The sequence below is a fragment of the Oryzias melastigma genome, linkage group LG13 (assembly GCF_002922805.2).
Source record: "Oryzias melastigma strain HK-1 linkage group LG13, ASM292280v2, whole genome shotgun sequence".
Taxonomy (NCBI): domain Eukaryota; kingdom Metazoa; phylum Chordata; class Actinopteri; order Beloniformes; family Adrianichthyidae; genus Oryzias; species Oryzias melastigma.
The window spans coordinates 19989694-20004413 of NC_050524.1; the positions used below are offsets into that span (position 1 = coordinate 19989694).

Genomic DNA, 14720 nt, shown 5'->3' on the forward strand with positions numbered 1-14720 from the left:
TAAGGGTAATGGAAGTTGGATGCACTTATGACGTATGGGTGAAACTGTTGTACTGTGTCCTTACACCACACTTTCGTTATTAGCAAGGTGCAAGGAATGGGCAACGGGCCCCTTGCACATTCTACAGGATTTGTAGGGGTTGAAAAAACTGAAAAATTGGACATGTTTGCATCTCACCTACTTCACTTGTTGTGTTCACTATGACCTCTCGCATGCTGCATGCTATATAAAAAAATGGACATGATGAACTACTGGCTCACTGAGGGTCTGCAATTCTAACATTTTGTGCGGGTCACGTATATGCCCTGTACAGGTTACCCCCTATTTTTCAGCTGCAGACAGCCTGCACCCACCAATCATTATGTATATTTATGCTAAAGCATTTTTATAAAGACTCAATATATTTTCAAGTTAAAATAATAATCTTCATTGAATACTTTTATAGTGTGGTGAATTCTGCTTTTCATTACAAGATCTGTCTTATTGGGTAATGAACAGAAAGCTGTAGTGAGTTCATTTCCGCCAGATATAGTGCAGGAGTTCACAAGTCCTCTTCTTCATGCTGATCCAGCAGTGGAAGTGCTTCAGGTTTCTCTCTTTTCCTTTGTTAGTTTGTTTAATGTGAGGAATCAAACGGGAAAAGAAGGTCTGGATTGAAGAATGAGTCTCAGCAGGGGATTGAACACTGGAACACGCAGACGTTTGTGCTGTGTGACTAAACACCAGCTGAAACAACAGCACTGAACAGAAAAGAGTCCACGTCCCACAGGGAGCAGATGCTCGTCTCTGCTGGGGAAGTCTGACTTATTTATGAGTGGCAAAGGGACACTTGAAAGAGGCGGGGTCAGCGCCAATGGGATCTTAAGTTAGTGTTGGAGGTTAAAGGGAAACATGTGCTGAGCCTTTCTGTTCAATTATTAAGGCTCCTGTGTGCATGCGGACACCACCATAACGGGTGATGATGGCCTTGTTTGACATTCTCAACCTATAGAGTAAAAACAACAAAGTGCAAGACATTTATTTACTCCACCCTTAACTGCAACATGGATCATTACATGAGCAATGCATAGAAGGGCATTGGTAGAGATTCCATAGGAGGAAAACACCAGCTGCTGGTTGACAGGACAGTCACTGAAGACTGCATGTCACGACACACCAACCTGTGCACAGCCTGGATTGATTACAAGAAAGCCTATGACTCAATGCCACACACGTGGATCGCTGAATGCATGGAGCTGTACAACATAAACAGGACTTTAGGGGCCTTCATAGGGAACTCGAGGAAGTTGTGGAAAACCACCCTTGAAACCAATGGCAAAGCAATTGCACAAGTGTCCATCAATATGGCATATATGAATGCAACGCTCTGTCGCCACTGCTGTTCCGCCAAGGTCTCAGCCAAATAATCTACAGGATTGTCGATGGGGCCACCACCATCACTCACCTTCTCTACATGGATGACACCAAGCTATACGCTAAGAGCAACCGGGACTTTCACTCCCTGATCCACACCACCAGGATCTACAGTACTGACATTGGGATGTCATTCGGGCTTGAGAAATGCAGCTGGATAGTGACAAAGAGAAGGAAGGAACAATAGCAGACACTGAGGACAGTTACAAGTACCTTGGTATCCCACAGGCAAATGGCAACTGCCAAATACTTCCTACAAGTAAGACAGGTCCTGAGAAGCCAGCTCAATGGCAAGAACAAGACCCGGGCAATAAACAGCTACGCACTGCAAGTCATCAGATACCCTGCAGGAATAATAAGATGGCCAAAGGAAGAGATACAGAGCACAGATGTTAAGACACGAAAGCTCCTCACCATGCATGGAGGGCTCCATCCCAAATCCACCACCCTGAGACTGTATGCTAGCCACAAGAAAGGAGGCCAAGGACTAGTCAGCGTGGAAGCCACTATTCAGGATGAAACAGCTAAGATGCATGAATACATCAAGCTCTAAAAAGTGTATTATGAAGTATTCGTAAGGATAGTTACACGCACTTCTGTGGTACGGTGTTCTTACGCTACACTAGTTGCTCGTAAGTTTCAGCTACTTCGCCCTTACTTGTCCTTAGGTGTTACAGAAGTGTTCACTCTAACCAGTTGGCTGCAGCATGATTGTAGAAAAAATGTGCATACATTTTTTCTTTATACTCGTTTATTAAGCAGTCTTGGAATTTACATGTGGGCCACCTATGTGCCCCGTACAAGTTTGACCATTTTTTACCCGCATATATTTGTGAGAGCACTTGGGATAAAGGCTATAGTCTCCATCCTCTGGTCAGTCGGAAACTGTATCTAAAGATGCTGCCTGAGTACGTGGAGCAGATGAATGTTGTCTTAAAAGTTCTTTCAGATTATGCCTTTTTTTTTGACTTTTTAGTTATTTTCTTCCTGTCCTTTATTAGGTCTCCTCTATTTCTCTGTCTTTCATCATTTTTCTGTCTTTAATACTTATGATGAATGGCATTGATATGCTGTGTGTATGGAGCAGGAAGAGCATCACTATACTGCTGTGATATTCTGTCAATATTCTTCTTTGAAATCGACATTGCAACTTCCTACTTTGTTTTGAACAAGTATTTTCTTTGACTTTGATCATGTTGCGACCAAATAATTAGCTTTGAAACGAGATGTTCTTCTCTGTTTCAGGACAGCTGGACATTTTACTGGAAGAGAAGTGGTCCACGCTCTGAAGGAAGAATAAAGAGGAGCCTCTGAAGAGCAGCGAAACCTTCCTCAGCACCGCCATCGTCATCATCATCACCCCTGCATCCCCCAGACTCTCCAAGATGAAGCGAAAGGAGGACCTGAACCCCATGCTGCTGCTGCTCTTTCATCTCATGGTCTTCATCTACACTACCATCACATTCCTGCCTTCATACCTCCTCAGCTGGGGTTCAAGAGCACACCAAGGCTCTTATGGTTCAGAGAAAGACAGAGCCAAGATAATCAAGGCTCGCTCCGTCCTGGGATGTCCAGAGGGACCCTACAGAGCAGTCAGCTCCTCAAAAAGGCTGGCATCAGTACTACGCCCTGGAGTCAATACCTTGGATAAGATCTTTGCCTACGCCTCCACACAGTTCCCATACAGAGACTGCCTCGGGACCAGGGAGGTGATCAGTGAGGAGGATGAGCGACAGAGTAATGGCAAGGTGTTCAAGAAGGTAAGGAGTCACTCTTTAAAGCACGACTTTGAAAAGATTTAACAGGTTAAACTTCAGTCTCCACCGTTTGATCAGACTGTTCCTCTCAATTTGGATGACTAGGCTCACATTTCTGCTACAAACTCTGTTGTTCTGACAACACTTAAAACCCAGAAACTCAACCGAGGGGAATGTAGAGAAGACGAGGGGAAAATACTGAGAACATGCTCAAAAAATTAGATTTTTTTTTTTTAATGGTCAAATCTTTAGTTTGTTTGACTCTGAAACAGTTCTGTGTTTGTTTTACAGCTACAGCCTGTAAACAGTCAGGAGGATTCAGTTAATGTGTCATTCGAATCACTTCGGTTCATTTACATTTGTAGGAAAAGACAGTTTTAATGTGTTATATAAAGTAGAGTAATGTAGCCATCGGCAAAGACTCTCAGTTCTGGGCCTTTATTTATTGAGATAAAAACAACGTTTTTTTTTTCTTTTGGTCTTTACAAATATGTAACCAGCATCTAGGATAAAGATAAAAACAGCTGAGACCTAGGAGAGCTAAGACAAAAACACCAAGACAAATCCATCCATCCTTTCATTGATTTTCCAAACCCATTGAATCCCTTAGAGAGTTAAAATGTTGCTGGAGCCTGTCCCAGTAACTGTTGGCCAAAGGCGAGGTCCATCCTTGACATATTCAGCATTGAGATAATTCAGTTCAATAAGAATTCTGACAGCCTTGTGGTACATTTATTCATAAAACAGTTTTTGTCTCCTAATAATCCTTGAATAAGATGCCATGATAAGACCCACCTATATTTGTCAACTAGTATTTTAGAGGCAACAGAGATTTTCAAGTTATAAATATTTTGTTTCCTGAATCCATGGTCAGGATGTGCTACAGAACAAAGAAGTGGGCGGGGTCACAAACCATCTTTTTCAGTACGGCATTCCCTCTTCAGTTCATGTGTGAATTAGATTCTAGTATGTGGACTGTAACTGCAGTTTTTGGTATAAATTAATTTTCCTAAAGAGTTTAACAGTGTCTTCCTCAGCTGAGTGCTTTTGTGATAAATATGTGGTAGTTATAGATTTTTAAAGGTATGTCCAGCACCACCATGTGTTTTTAAACTTTTCCAGCTTGCGAAGAAGGAACATTTTACTTTTTACAAAGTTTATAGAAGAACAACTGTAGAACTTTGTGGTTTCTGTTTCTTTATAAATTTCTTGCAGTGATGGAAGCTTATTTTGTTGACTTTCAAGGCTTTTTCTTCACTAGACATTGACTCTGTGTTTTGTTGATCACTTTTACTGAGTAGTTCACTTTCGGCTTATCCCTTTTGGGGTCGCCACAGCGTAACAGCACCCACTGTTTTGCATAGTTTTTTACGTCAGACGCCCTTCCTGACAACAACCCTGTACTTGAGGGGCACAAGGACCCAGTTAGGCAGCAGCATCAAGGGTCTTGCCTAAGGACCCAATCTGGGTGGGGATCAGTGGACAACTCTGGGAATCGAACCCAGGGCTCCTGCGTGTCAGCCCTTCACCTAGCCCACAGTCTGACTGGGAAAGAAACTGAGACCCCCTCAAAAATGGGTCTAAGGCCAGGGTCCGTCTGGGTGCATTCAGACTGAAAATGTATTCTGGAATATTTGGGGAAACAACTCTGGTTCACTTTAAGATGGCCAAATGTGTCCAGTCTGAATAGACCCTAACTCTTCTGTCATTGGGATGACAGCAGACCTTGTAAACGCACTACAGATCCTCCCTCAGATGGAGGGAACAGGACTAAAGGTCTTTGCTGAAACACAAGCATGGGATGTTGACTGGAAGTGGTGTGTCCAGAGATATCTACAACCTTTAGAACACATGTGTCAAAGTCAATTAATTAATAGTCAATCAATTAATTACCTGGATCCTGATCCGGCCCTCCAGGTAATTATATTTTATTGTTATTAGGGACCCAATGTTATCTTGTGATTATTTCTAACTTGTATAATTTTGACAAAACATATTTTTACGGAGAGTAAAATATTGAAAGTTATTTAAGGTTTAAGTTGATTTATTCTGGAATAATATTCCTGCCTGTTTTAATTCATAGTTATGTTTAAAAGTTAAGTTCGTAAAGTTTAAAAAAAATAGTTTTAGTGTGTTCAATAAATGTTCATCCTGTTCGGCCCGTAACCTAAGGTGTGTTTTGGATTTTTGCCCCCTGTGAGTTTGATACCCCTGATTTAGAAAATTTGGAAACAAGTTACTTTCAAGCATTTGGAAAAGATTCATATGGATTTTACTGGAGTCATTTTATGAGCCACAATGCACAGACGTGACCAAGACATAGACTTTTAATTCTGTTCTTTGAACCAGAGATAATGTTTGAGTTGCCCTACAAAAAGACTATTGGTTGGACTTTTGGAAAGTACTCCTTTCAGTTAAAACCAAAAAGCATTTCAAAGTTCTACCTTCTAGAAAAACAGAGAAGTGGCATAAATTCCAGGTTGCTCGAGGTCCAGTGAACAGTTTCTTCATCCATTGGTGGTTTGAGGAGCTGTGTCATCTGCTGAAGAAAGAAAATGAAATCCAGGAGGCTTTGGTGAAGTTCAGTCCTCCTTCTTTACTGAGATGCCGCTTTTTTACCTGTCCTCAGAGTCAAAGTACCAGAAAATCACAAAGACTTTGGTCATGGAATCATCTGTCTTTGACTGAATCCAGAACGTTTTATGAAGAATACAACATAAAAGATCTAAAACTCCTGATCCAACAACCCAGAAGAGGCTGAAGCTGTTATTAGAACAAGCAGAACTTCCATAATCCCTCAGCAGAACCACAGACTGATACCCTCCACCAGGGTTCTGCAAGAGTCCAAATCACGCAACAATTCCCATAGATCTTGACCCTTTCCACCTTCATTTTTAAGATTCAGAATCTGGGATTTTTTTATCTAAAAAGTAGTCAAATGACAAGAAATACGCATTTGGCTTTATGATTTAATTGATCCTGTTCAGCAATTTACTGCTCCTAATAACTGCTGCTTTTAGCTGCAGGCTCGTACTGTACATGTTTATTAGAACTGTGACAAACAGCTAAGACGAAACACGTGGGAGACTTACAGCGTTTTCTGTTTTGCACTATGCACAACATGTGCACTTTCAGGAGTTTACTAACTTTCTCCCCCCTTAAATTTCTCCTTAAACCCTTTAAGCCTGATTATATTGATCTGTCTAAACCTACTGTGGAAACACTTGTTGCTGCAACGTAAAGTAGCTTACCGGTTATGTTTAGCACCCAGTTAACATTTCCCAACAAAGGAAAAACAGATTGGTACTAATTTCTTGAAGTGTGCATTTATTTGCACAAACCCTTAAGGACCACTAGGGGTCATTATAGCATCACTAAAGAATGTACAAGAGGCATTTTATATTATCAAGTAAATGGATAAACCAAGAACTCTGTCTCATTTCCCACTGACATGATAGAGGAAGGAGAAGAAGGGGTATTGTTTTCTACTGTTTCTGAAAACACAAGTAAGGCATTGAAACATCTTAAAACACCAACATGTCTAGAAACATCAACCCAAATCTGTGTTTCAGTCCCGTCCCATCTGCAGACATAATGTACAGACACAGATCAAACAGTTTATACCATCACGTCATCAAAACACGATGCTATAAGCCTCTGCATGAACCGGCTGGAGTGTAGTGTTTTTTTGTGTTCTCAACACTTTTACAACAGAAAACTATTTCAGTAAAGTTTTTTGGTCATATTCTATAAACACAGATGCAAATACTTGATTCTGTTACAAATTTGGGGGCATTTGATTTGTGAGTGTAAAATTATTCATTATTGAGATTCCGTTTGAGCCTTTTTAGGCCAATTCATTTTCATCAGAAGACAGACTGTCGACTGAATGGTACAACCAGGAGATTATCTTATTGTGGAAAAGGTAAAGTTACTCCATTATTTAATTAAACTACAAATATGTGTATATGTTGAAATGAATGAAGCATTTATTTGATCTCCTTTGCACCTGACACATAAGCCTTTAAAATAAGTAGACTTTCAGATTTATGTTTTATTCGACCAGCAAAACAAAGAAAATGATTTGACCCAGGGGGCAACCATGGTGCAGAGGTAGAGAAATTGACTTCTGATCAAAAAATCACAAGTTCAGTTTCTGCCTTTAGCGCCCATGTGTCAAATTGTCCTTGGGCAAAACACTGAAACCCATATTGCTCCTGGTGGTTATACCAGTGTTAGGCAGCAGAACCGCCATCAGTGTATAAATATGTGTGAGTGTGGAACTGTGACTGTAAAGCGTTTTAGACCTTCTAAGACAACACATTCTCACTCTCAACTCGTCATATATGGACTTATTGTCCGCATCACTTTTTGACATTTTGGGTGTCCCCAACTCGTTGTTTTTTGATATGCTGGCTGTTCCCATGAAATTACAGGTCCCCATCCTCCGGCCTGCAAACCGGTACCAGTCCGGAGGTTGGTCGATACCGGACCAGAGACAACCGTTACTCGTTCCAAGTCCATTACTGCGTCCCGCGGGTTGAGGATTCTTGATTTAATGGGAACAGCTAGCATGTCAAAAAACAGTGAGTTAGGAACACCCAAAATGTTAAAAAATGACGCGTAGGGGGTCCGAACCATATGTTCATTTATAATGAGTTGGGAGTGAGAATGTGTACTCTGAGAATGTAGTAAAGTGCTATAAATATATCCCATATACCAAGAAAACAGTGGGTCGACTATATTGGCATGAATCAAACAGATGTTTAAAATGTTCCAAATTACAGCCAGTTGAAAACCCAACAGGAGATAAGGGATTGGGATTTAAAAAACAAAGAATAGAGTAAAAGTACTTTTCCAAGCTTTTTAAGCAAAGACAAAGATGCAATGAAGGTCAGGAATGTTAGAACCAGTATTGCATGTGTGGAATCATTGTAGTTTCTATATGTCGTCTTAAGCTGAGGACTTATGACTCTCTTTTGTTCCATCTCCTTTGCAGGTAGTTCTGGGTGAGTACCGATGGATGTCTTACCAGGAGACCATTAACGCAGCAACTCAGCTGGGCAGTGGCTTGGCATCGTTGGGGCAGCGGCCAAAAACCAACATCGCCATCTTCTGTGAGACCAGAGCAGAATGGCTTATTGCTGCCCAGGCCTGCTTTGCATACAATTTCCCACGTAAGTCCAGGATTTCTCCAGACGTTCAGCACATTTCACGTGAAACTCATCTATAGATCCATGAAGGCAATGACAGTCAGTGATTACAGTCATGTCTGGATGAGCTTCACACTTGGCCTGGGTTTAAAGAATTTATTCTAAATAGATTCGAGTCCAGTAAACAAAGAATTGATTTGTAAAACTAGAGATTGATCTTTATCCATTTCCTTTTCTGCCAAAAAAACGTCCTTCTCCCGAGAACCTCAGAGATTCTTGGTGGTAGAGGACAGAAATCTTTGGTAAAAAACAGAAGGATTGAAAGCAACTGTTTGCATGAAACTATGTGCAACTATATGCAAAAGAACAAAATTGAATCAAATTGAAAGAATTAAAAAAAATGAACCAAATGAATTTATACCCTGGTGAATCGAATTGAATCTGGAAATTATTGGTCATTCCAAGCCCAACTTCACATAGATTCACTTGTAACTGGACATGATAAGAATGTCCTCCAAAGAGTAAACAGAAGCAAACTGTTCTCCATTCAGAACAAACAGGAAGGATGAAGGAACCATGTTGTAGCAAATCCTGAATGAATCACCATCAGATTCTCCTTATTTGTGTTGAAACAGATTAGCATCTTGATCTCTGAGGATCAGAGAGTGCCAGTAGAACAGGTTATGGTGGTCATAATTTTTTTGTTTTAAACCGTGCAGCCGCTCATCACCCAAGTAACTCTGGTAATGTTTCAGCTGATAGCACACCCTTCTGTCATGCGAGTGTACTACAGATATTTACTTAGTTTATTTAAAAGGCCTTCAGAGACAGAAAAATGTCAGCCTGTTCTGTTTGCTTTGCTCTCACACAAGTGTCCCATTTTTCTGCTGGATTTACGCTTCACTTCCTTCAAAGTTTTGTTGTTTTGAGATAGACATGTACTGATATTCTCAGAGGAGTCAGATTTATTGCACCAATGTACTGTGGGACAAATCTGATATATCTGGTTACACTGTTAGAAAAAAAACGTAGTTTTACTTTGAAAGTGCAACTCAGCAGATTTATAACGATTTAACAGTTTCTCTGCTAAAGAGATAAAACCCCATTTAGTTTATTGTAAAAACCACTAGCAGCTCTTTAAAGGTCTTAGAGTCCAGCAGGGTTCCTTGATGTTGTCCATGTGCTGGTTTTGGCTCCATTAAGCTGTCATCTTTTTAAAATATCGTGTTGAAATAGGCCAACAAAGCATCTTTGTCCCTTGCAAACACAAACACTGGACGGGGGAAAAGCTGGGGACAGTGGATAAACCCCCACAGAGGCTAAAGAGGAAAAAGCAACAGAGGGAAGAAGGGAAGGCGAGTGGAGGGCGATGGCGTCAGAGGAGGAGTGAAAGAGTCTACGTGAGGAGCTCATGTTGATAAAAGCATTAAGGATTCAGCCAAAGGCCCCCAGTGAACTCATGCACTGTGTGCCGCATCGCTGCATGTCTGCTTGTTTGTGGATTTGTGTGCATGTGCATAAATGTCTATGTGACAGTGTATGTGCATGTGGTAAGTGGTGAATACTTTACTCTTTACTGCCTTTATGAAAACATTAATTTACAGTCACGAGTCACATTCAGCTGTGCACACATTCAAACACTGATGGCTCTAGAGCAGGCGGGGTGGGGGGTTAGGTGCCTCAGACCATTCAATCAGAGGTTGACCGCTCTACCTCAGCTGCACTGTGCATATGTGTGTGTCTGTTTGTGTGTGTATATCACTGTGTGTGTATCTTTTTGTGCATATTTGAGTCTGCATCTTTGTCTTTGTTCATCTGTCTTATTATGGACATCCCTCTATGTAGTCTGTGCACCTATGTATGTGTGTATTTGTCTATGTATACATACGCATCTATGTATGTGTGTACATCCATGTGTATTTTTGTAAAAAGCAGATATGTTACAAGTATTTCAGCTGAATCTTTGTTGTGCATGTATCTCTGTTTGTGTGTGGTTTGTGTGTGTATATGTGCAAGTGTAAAAAGCAGATTAGTTTATGAATGGTGTTTGAACAATACCTTTCTTGTGTGTGTGTGTCTTTATATCTCTGTGTGTGTCTGTGTGTGTTCATGTGTTGTACATGTATTATGTTATCAAAAATCACCTGCCTTGAGTCGCATATGAACTGAAGTGCCATCCCATTCCTAAGAGTTCAATATGATGTCAGTCCATCTTTTGCTGCTGTCACAGCTTCAACTCTTCCGGGAAGGTTGTCCACAAGGTTGAGGAGTTTATTTATAGGAATGTTTGACCATTCTTCTAAAAATGCATTGGTCAGATCACACACTGATGTTGGTGGAGAAGACCTGGCTCTCAGTCTCCTCTCTAATTCCTCCCAAAGATGTTCACTGGGGTTCAGGTCAGGACTCTGTGCAGGCCAGTCAAGTTCATCCACAGCAGACTTTATCCCCTATGTCTTTGCTTTGTGCACTGGTGCACAGTCATTTTGGGAGAGGAAGGGCCCATTCCAAACTGTTCCCACAAGGTTGGGTGGATGGAATTGTTCAAAATATTTCAGACAAAGTTCCTCTCACTGGAACTAAGGTACCAAGGTACCAAGCCCCCTGTTGAAAAACTAGCCCACAACATCATTCCTCCTCCACCAAATTTCACACTCGGCACAATGCAAATGCACCGCTCACCTGGGAACCTCCAAACAGACTCATCCATCAGATTCCCAGATGGAAAAGCATGATTCATCACTCCAGAGAAGGCGTCTCCAAGCTCTAGAGTGTAGTGCAGCATGCTTTACTCTACTGCATCTGGCGCTTTGCATTGCACTTGGTGATGTGTAAGTTGGATGCAGCTGCTTGGCCATGGAAACCCATTCCATGAAGCTCTCTCTGTACTGTACTTGGGCTCATCTGAAGGTCACATGAAGGTTTGAGCTCTGCAGCAATTGACAGTGGAGAAAGTCAGAGACCTCTTCACACTATGAGCTTTAGCATCCGCTGACCCCTCTCCATCAGTTTATGTGGTCAATCACTTGGTGGCTGAGTTGCTGTTCCTTTTGGTTATGGAGCTGACAGTTGACTGTGGAATATTTAGGAGCGAGGATTGGATTTGTTGCACAGGTGTCATCCTATGACAGTTTGATGCTGGAATTCTGAGCTCCTGAGAGTAGCTACTGATTAGGACACCTGATTCTGATCATTTGGATTGATGAGCCAATACTTTTGGTAATATAGTTATTTGAACTGAATGTTTGTCAAATGTGTTTTAGGATTTGTTGTTTGTGTATCGGGGTGTGTGTGTGTGTGTGTATATTCATGTGTTGTACGTATTTGAACTGAATGTTTGAGGATGTGTTTCAGGATTTTTATATTTCAAAATTCCCCTTTGATGTTTCGTCAAACATCAGTGTTTTCATTGGTCCCTTGCTTCCCTAAAGGGACTTTTGTTGTGAAGTGATTGTGAGTCGATGTCCTAGCAGACACACACACACACCCACACTCACAGACACCGAGGAGCAGCACAGGAAGCGTTTAAACTCCATGACGCATGAGTGTAGCGTCCCAGAGCCTGTGTCAGTGTGTTGTCAGGGTCACAGCGTGGTCTCACTCGTCTCTCCATCTTTTTCCACAGTTGTTTGTTTCTGTCACTTCTCTTTCCCTCCTTTCTCTTTCCCTGGTTGGAGGCTTCCTCTGTCCTCTTTACCTCGGGTGCTACGACTCACGTCATCGGGCTCTCGCCGGGATCTTTCAGACCGCATTTCTCTGCCTCCCCAGAGATTTTGTCTGTAACTTGTACTTTTGTTTTGGTATTTTTATCGATGAGCAAATACTCAAAATATGCACATTAACAGTTCATGCACAGGCATGTTTTCTCTGTTTTATTCTCTTTCTTATTATATCTTTAAGAATGAAAAAAAATCCACTTTTTAATAAGATTAATGGTATTAAAACAGTGACCCCTTTTACATCTAAGATCTACTATTGTCAGCAGAAAATCATCAAACTTTTATGAGCAAAACAGATAAAACACAAGCAAAAAACAATATTTTTCTGCTAAAAATGTCATTTCTGAGTTTGATTAACTGAAGTTTTCTAAAAACAAATCTTACTTTGCTCCGTAAACACACATAAAGTCTGCAACCCTCAAATCCTTTTAGGTTTCAGCCTGGATGAAAGTAGCAGTTTCTCCGATGTCACATGTACTACAGTAGAAGAAGCTTAAAAAAAAGAATAAAGTCGATGAGACAGTGAGGTTCTGCAGTGACCTTTGTTGTGACGCTGCTGGGGGAGCGTCTGTCTGATGCTGTTTTATGTGCTACTGAAATAATTTTGATTTTAATTGAAGTAGTTTGTGTCAGAGCGGTTTTGTTCAACCGACCACAGATTTGTTTCCAGATATTAAAAACAAACACAGCTCATAGCTGTGTTCCTCTAAAGAAAGTGAAAGAAGATCTTTTAGAACAAGGTTTCTTTAAAGTCCACATTCAAAAACACATTCTGATTTGTACAGTTGTGTGGTAACCTGCAGACTATACATTTTACAACTAAAAGGTAATAATTTATGGACTCTGTGAAACACCACGCTACGCCACGCTGAAAAATACAGTAATCGTAACGGACCGAACGGCCAGATGAGAAGAGCAAAAAGAATCAAAAATAGATTACATTTTTACAGAGATAAATAGACACGAAATGAACTCAGAAAATAACTGACTACCGCCGTAACTTTAACAACTGAACAGAAATAAAGAGTTGTCTAACTCTTATTAAAGAATATAAATGAACAACGTAATCAACGTAATAATTATGCCATTAAAGTGTGGTATGTAAAATAAGGTGCTAAATAAAGGGCTTTACTGCCATTCTTTTTATAGCTTATACATTTTTATGACCTTCTTACCTCAGTGATATTCTTTTAAAGTATGAGCCCTCTCGGACCCTCAGGTTCTCCAGTTCTGGTCTTTTAGTTGTTCCTAAGGTGATGATCACAGAACATAAAGTGAGGCTTCGTTCTGCCACTTCAGTCCTCGTCTCTGGAACAGCCAGCTGGAGAACCCGTATGGCCACAGAGATCGCAAAGACCCATTATTAGATGATCTTACTTGGTTATCAATTTTATATTTTTAAATTATTTGCTTGATTTTATTCTTTGCAGGGACTAACTTACCATTAAGCAAAGGTAGGCGACTGCCTGGGCCCCCAACACTTATTGGGCCCCAAAGTGAAGACTTGAAAATATTTCTAAAATAATTTTCATGCCAACCATTATTTGACTCTTCCATTATATATATATATATATATATATATCACTGAGATAAGACCACTCAAGTGAAAATGTTTCATCCTGCCCCCGTAAATCTGCAACAATAGAAGATTCTGTCAACATCAAATTAGCTCACAGAGAGACTTTCAAGAGTTTAAAAAGAAAAAAAAAAGCAGTAATCAGCCAGATGTGAAAAACCAAAGAGAAAGCCCAAAATTTGCTGCTATGCCTAATAAAGTGCAGGAAGGAAAACAAAACAGGAAAAAGAAGAACATAATTAAATGTACTCAAATAAAAGTAAAAAAAGTCAAGAAGGAGAAGAGACAGAAAAAGAAAGGAAAGGCAAAAGGAGGGGCAGGAAGTTGTCATTTTGAGATTTATTTTGTTGTTGACGCCACTCCAAAGTATATTGTTTTGTTCCATAATTTAAATATTTGTGTTTCTTTTGTCTTCTTTAGTAAAACCTGACAAATTAAATAAATTACATATGTTATGGACGTTTTACCCTGGGTTAGGATTTAAAAAAAGAAACAAATTAATACAACAATCACAGAGGGACTCATCTTACTGTTCGCCCAGGGCCCCCAATCTGCTTAGTCCGCCACTGATTCTATGTATCTAAATGCACTCAATGTTTTTCATACAAGTTTTCTTCTTATTGTCTGGTTTTATCCCCTGTGTTTCCTTATGGGGATCCTTTGTAACAGGGCTCACCAGTTTGGTCTGTGGTTGTTACCACAGTTCTCGCCTTCACTGGGCCAAATGGGATCCAGCATTGCAGCTTCACAGCTGTGGAGTGGTTCCCGTTGCTGTCCCCCATGTGTGGGTGGAGACTGTGGTGAAGCTCCTCTGACTGTGTGGGCTCCTATCAATTAATCTATCAATCAATCACTTCATTTTTATAGCACTTTTCATCAAAATGCCGTTGATCACAAGGTGCTGAACAAAAGAGACACATATAAACATGATTTAAAACATAAAGTTGTAAGACACATTAGTTAAAAGAAACAATAAAACAGACATAAAAATAGAAAATAAAGGAAATGCTGAGGCTAAAATTTGCTATAAAAGAGTCTCAATACACTGAGCTATGTGTTTCTTTAATAACTACAGTCACATCTTCATGGCTGGATTCATTGT

General features: G+C 40.4%; 1 protein-coding gene across 2 annotated transcripts in view; it reads left to right on the plus strand.

The window, feature by feature from the left end:
• The window catches only part of acsl3a (acyl-CoA synthetase long chain family member 3a), a 31278-nt gene that overhangs the window by 2736 nt on the left and 13822 nt on the right, over positions 1–14720 (plus strand). For both annotated transcript variants that reach the window (XM_024277586.1, XM_024277587.1), the window contains exons 2-3: positions 2659–3173; positions 8170–8347. In XM_024277586.1, coding sequence (XP_024133354.1) covers positions 2799–3173; positions 8170–8347 — 553 coding nt within the window. In that variant the 5' untranslated portion in view covers positions 2659–2798. The remainder of the gene's footprint in view (positions 1–2658; positions 3174–8169; positions 8348–14720) is intronic.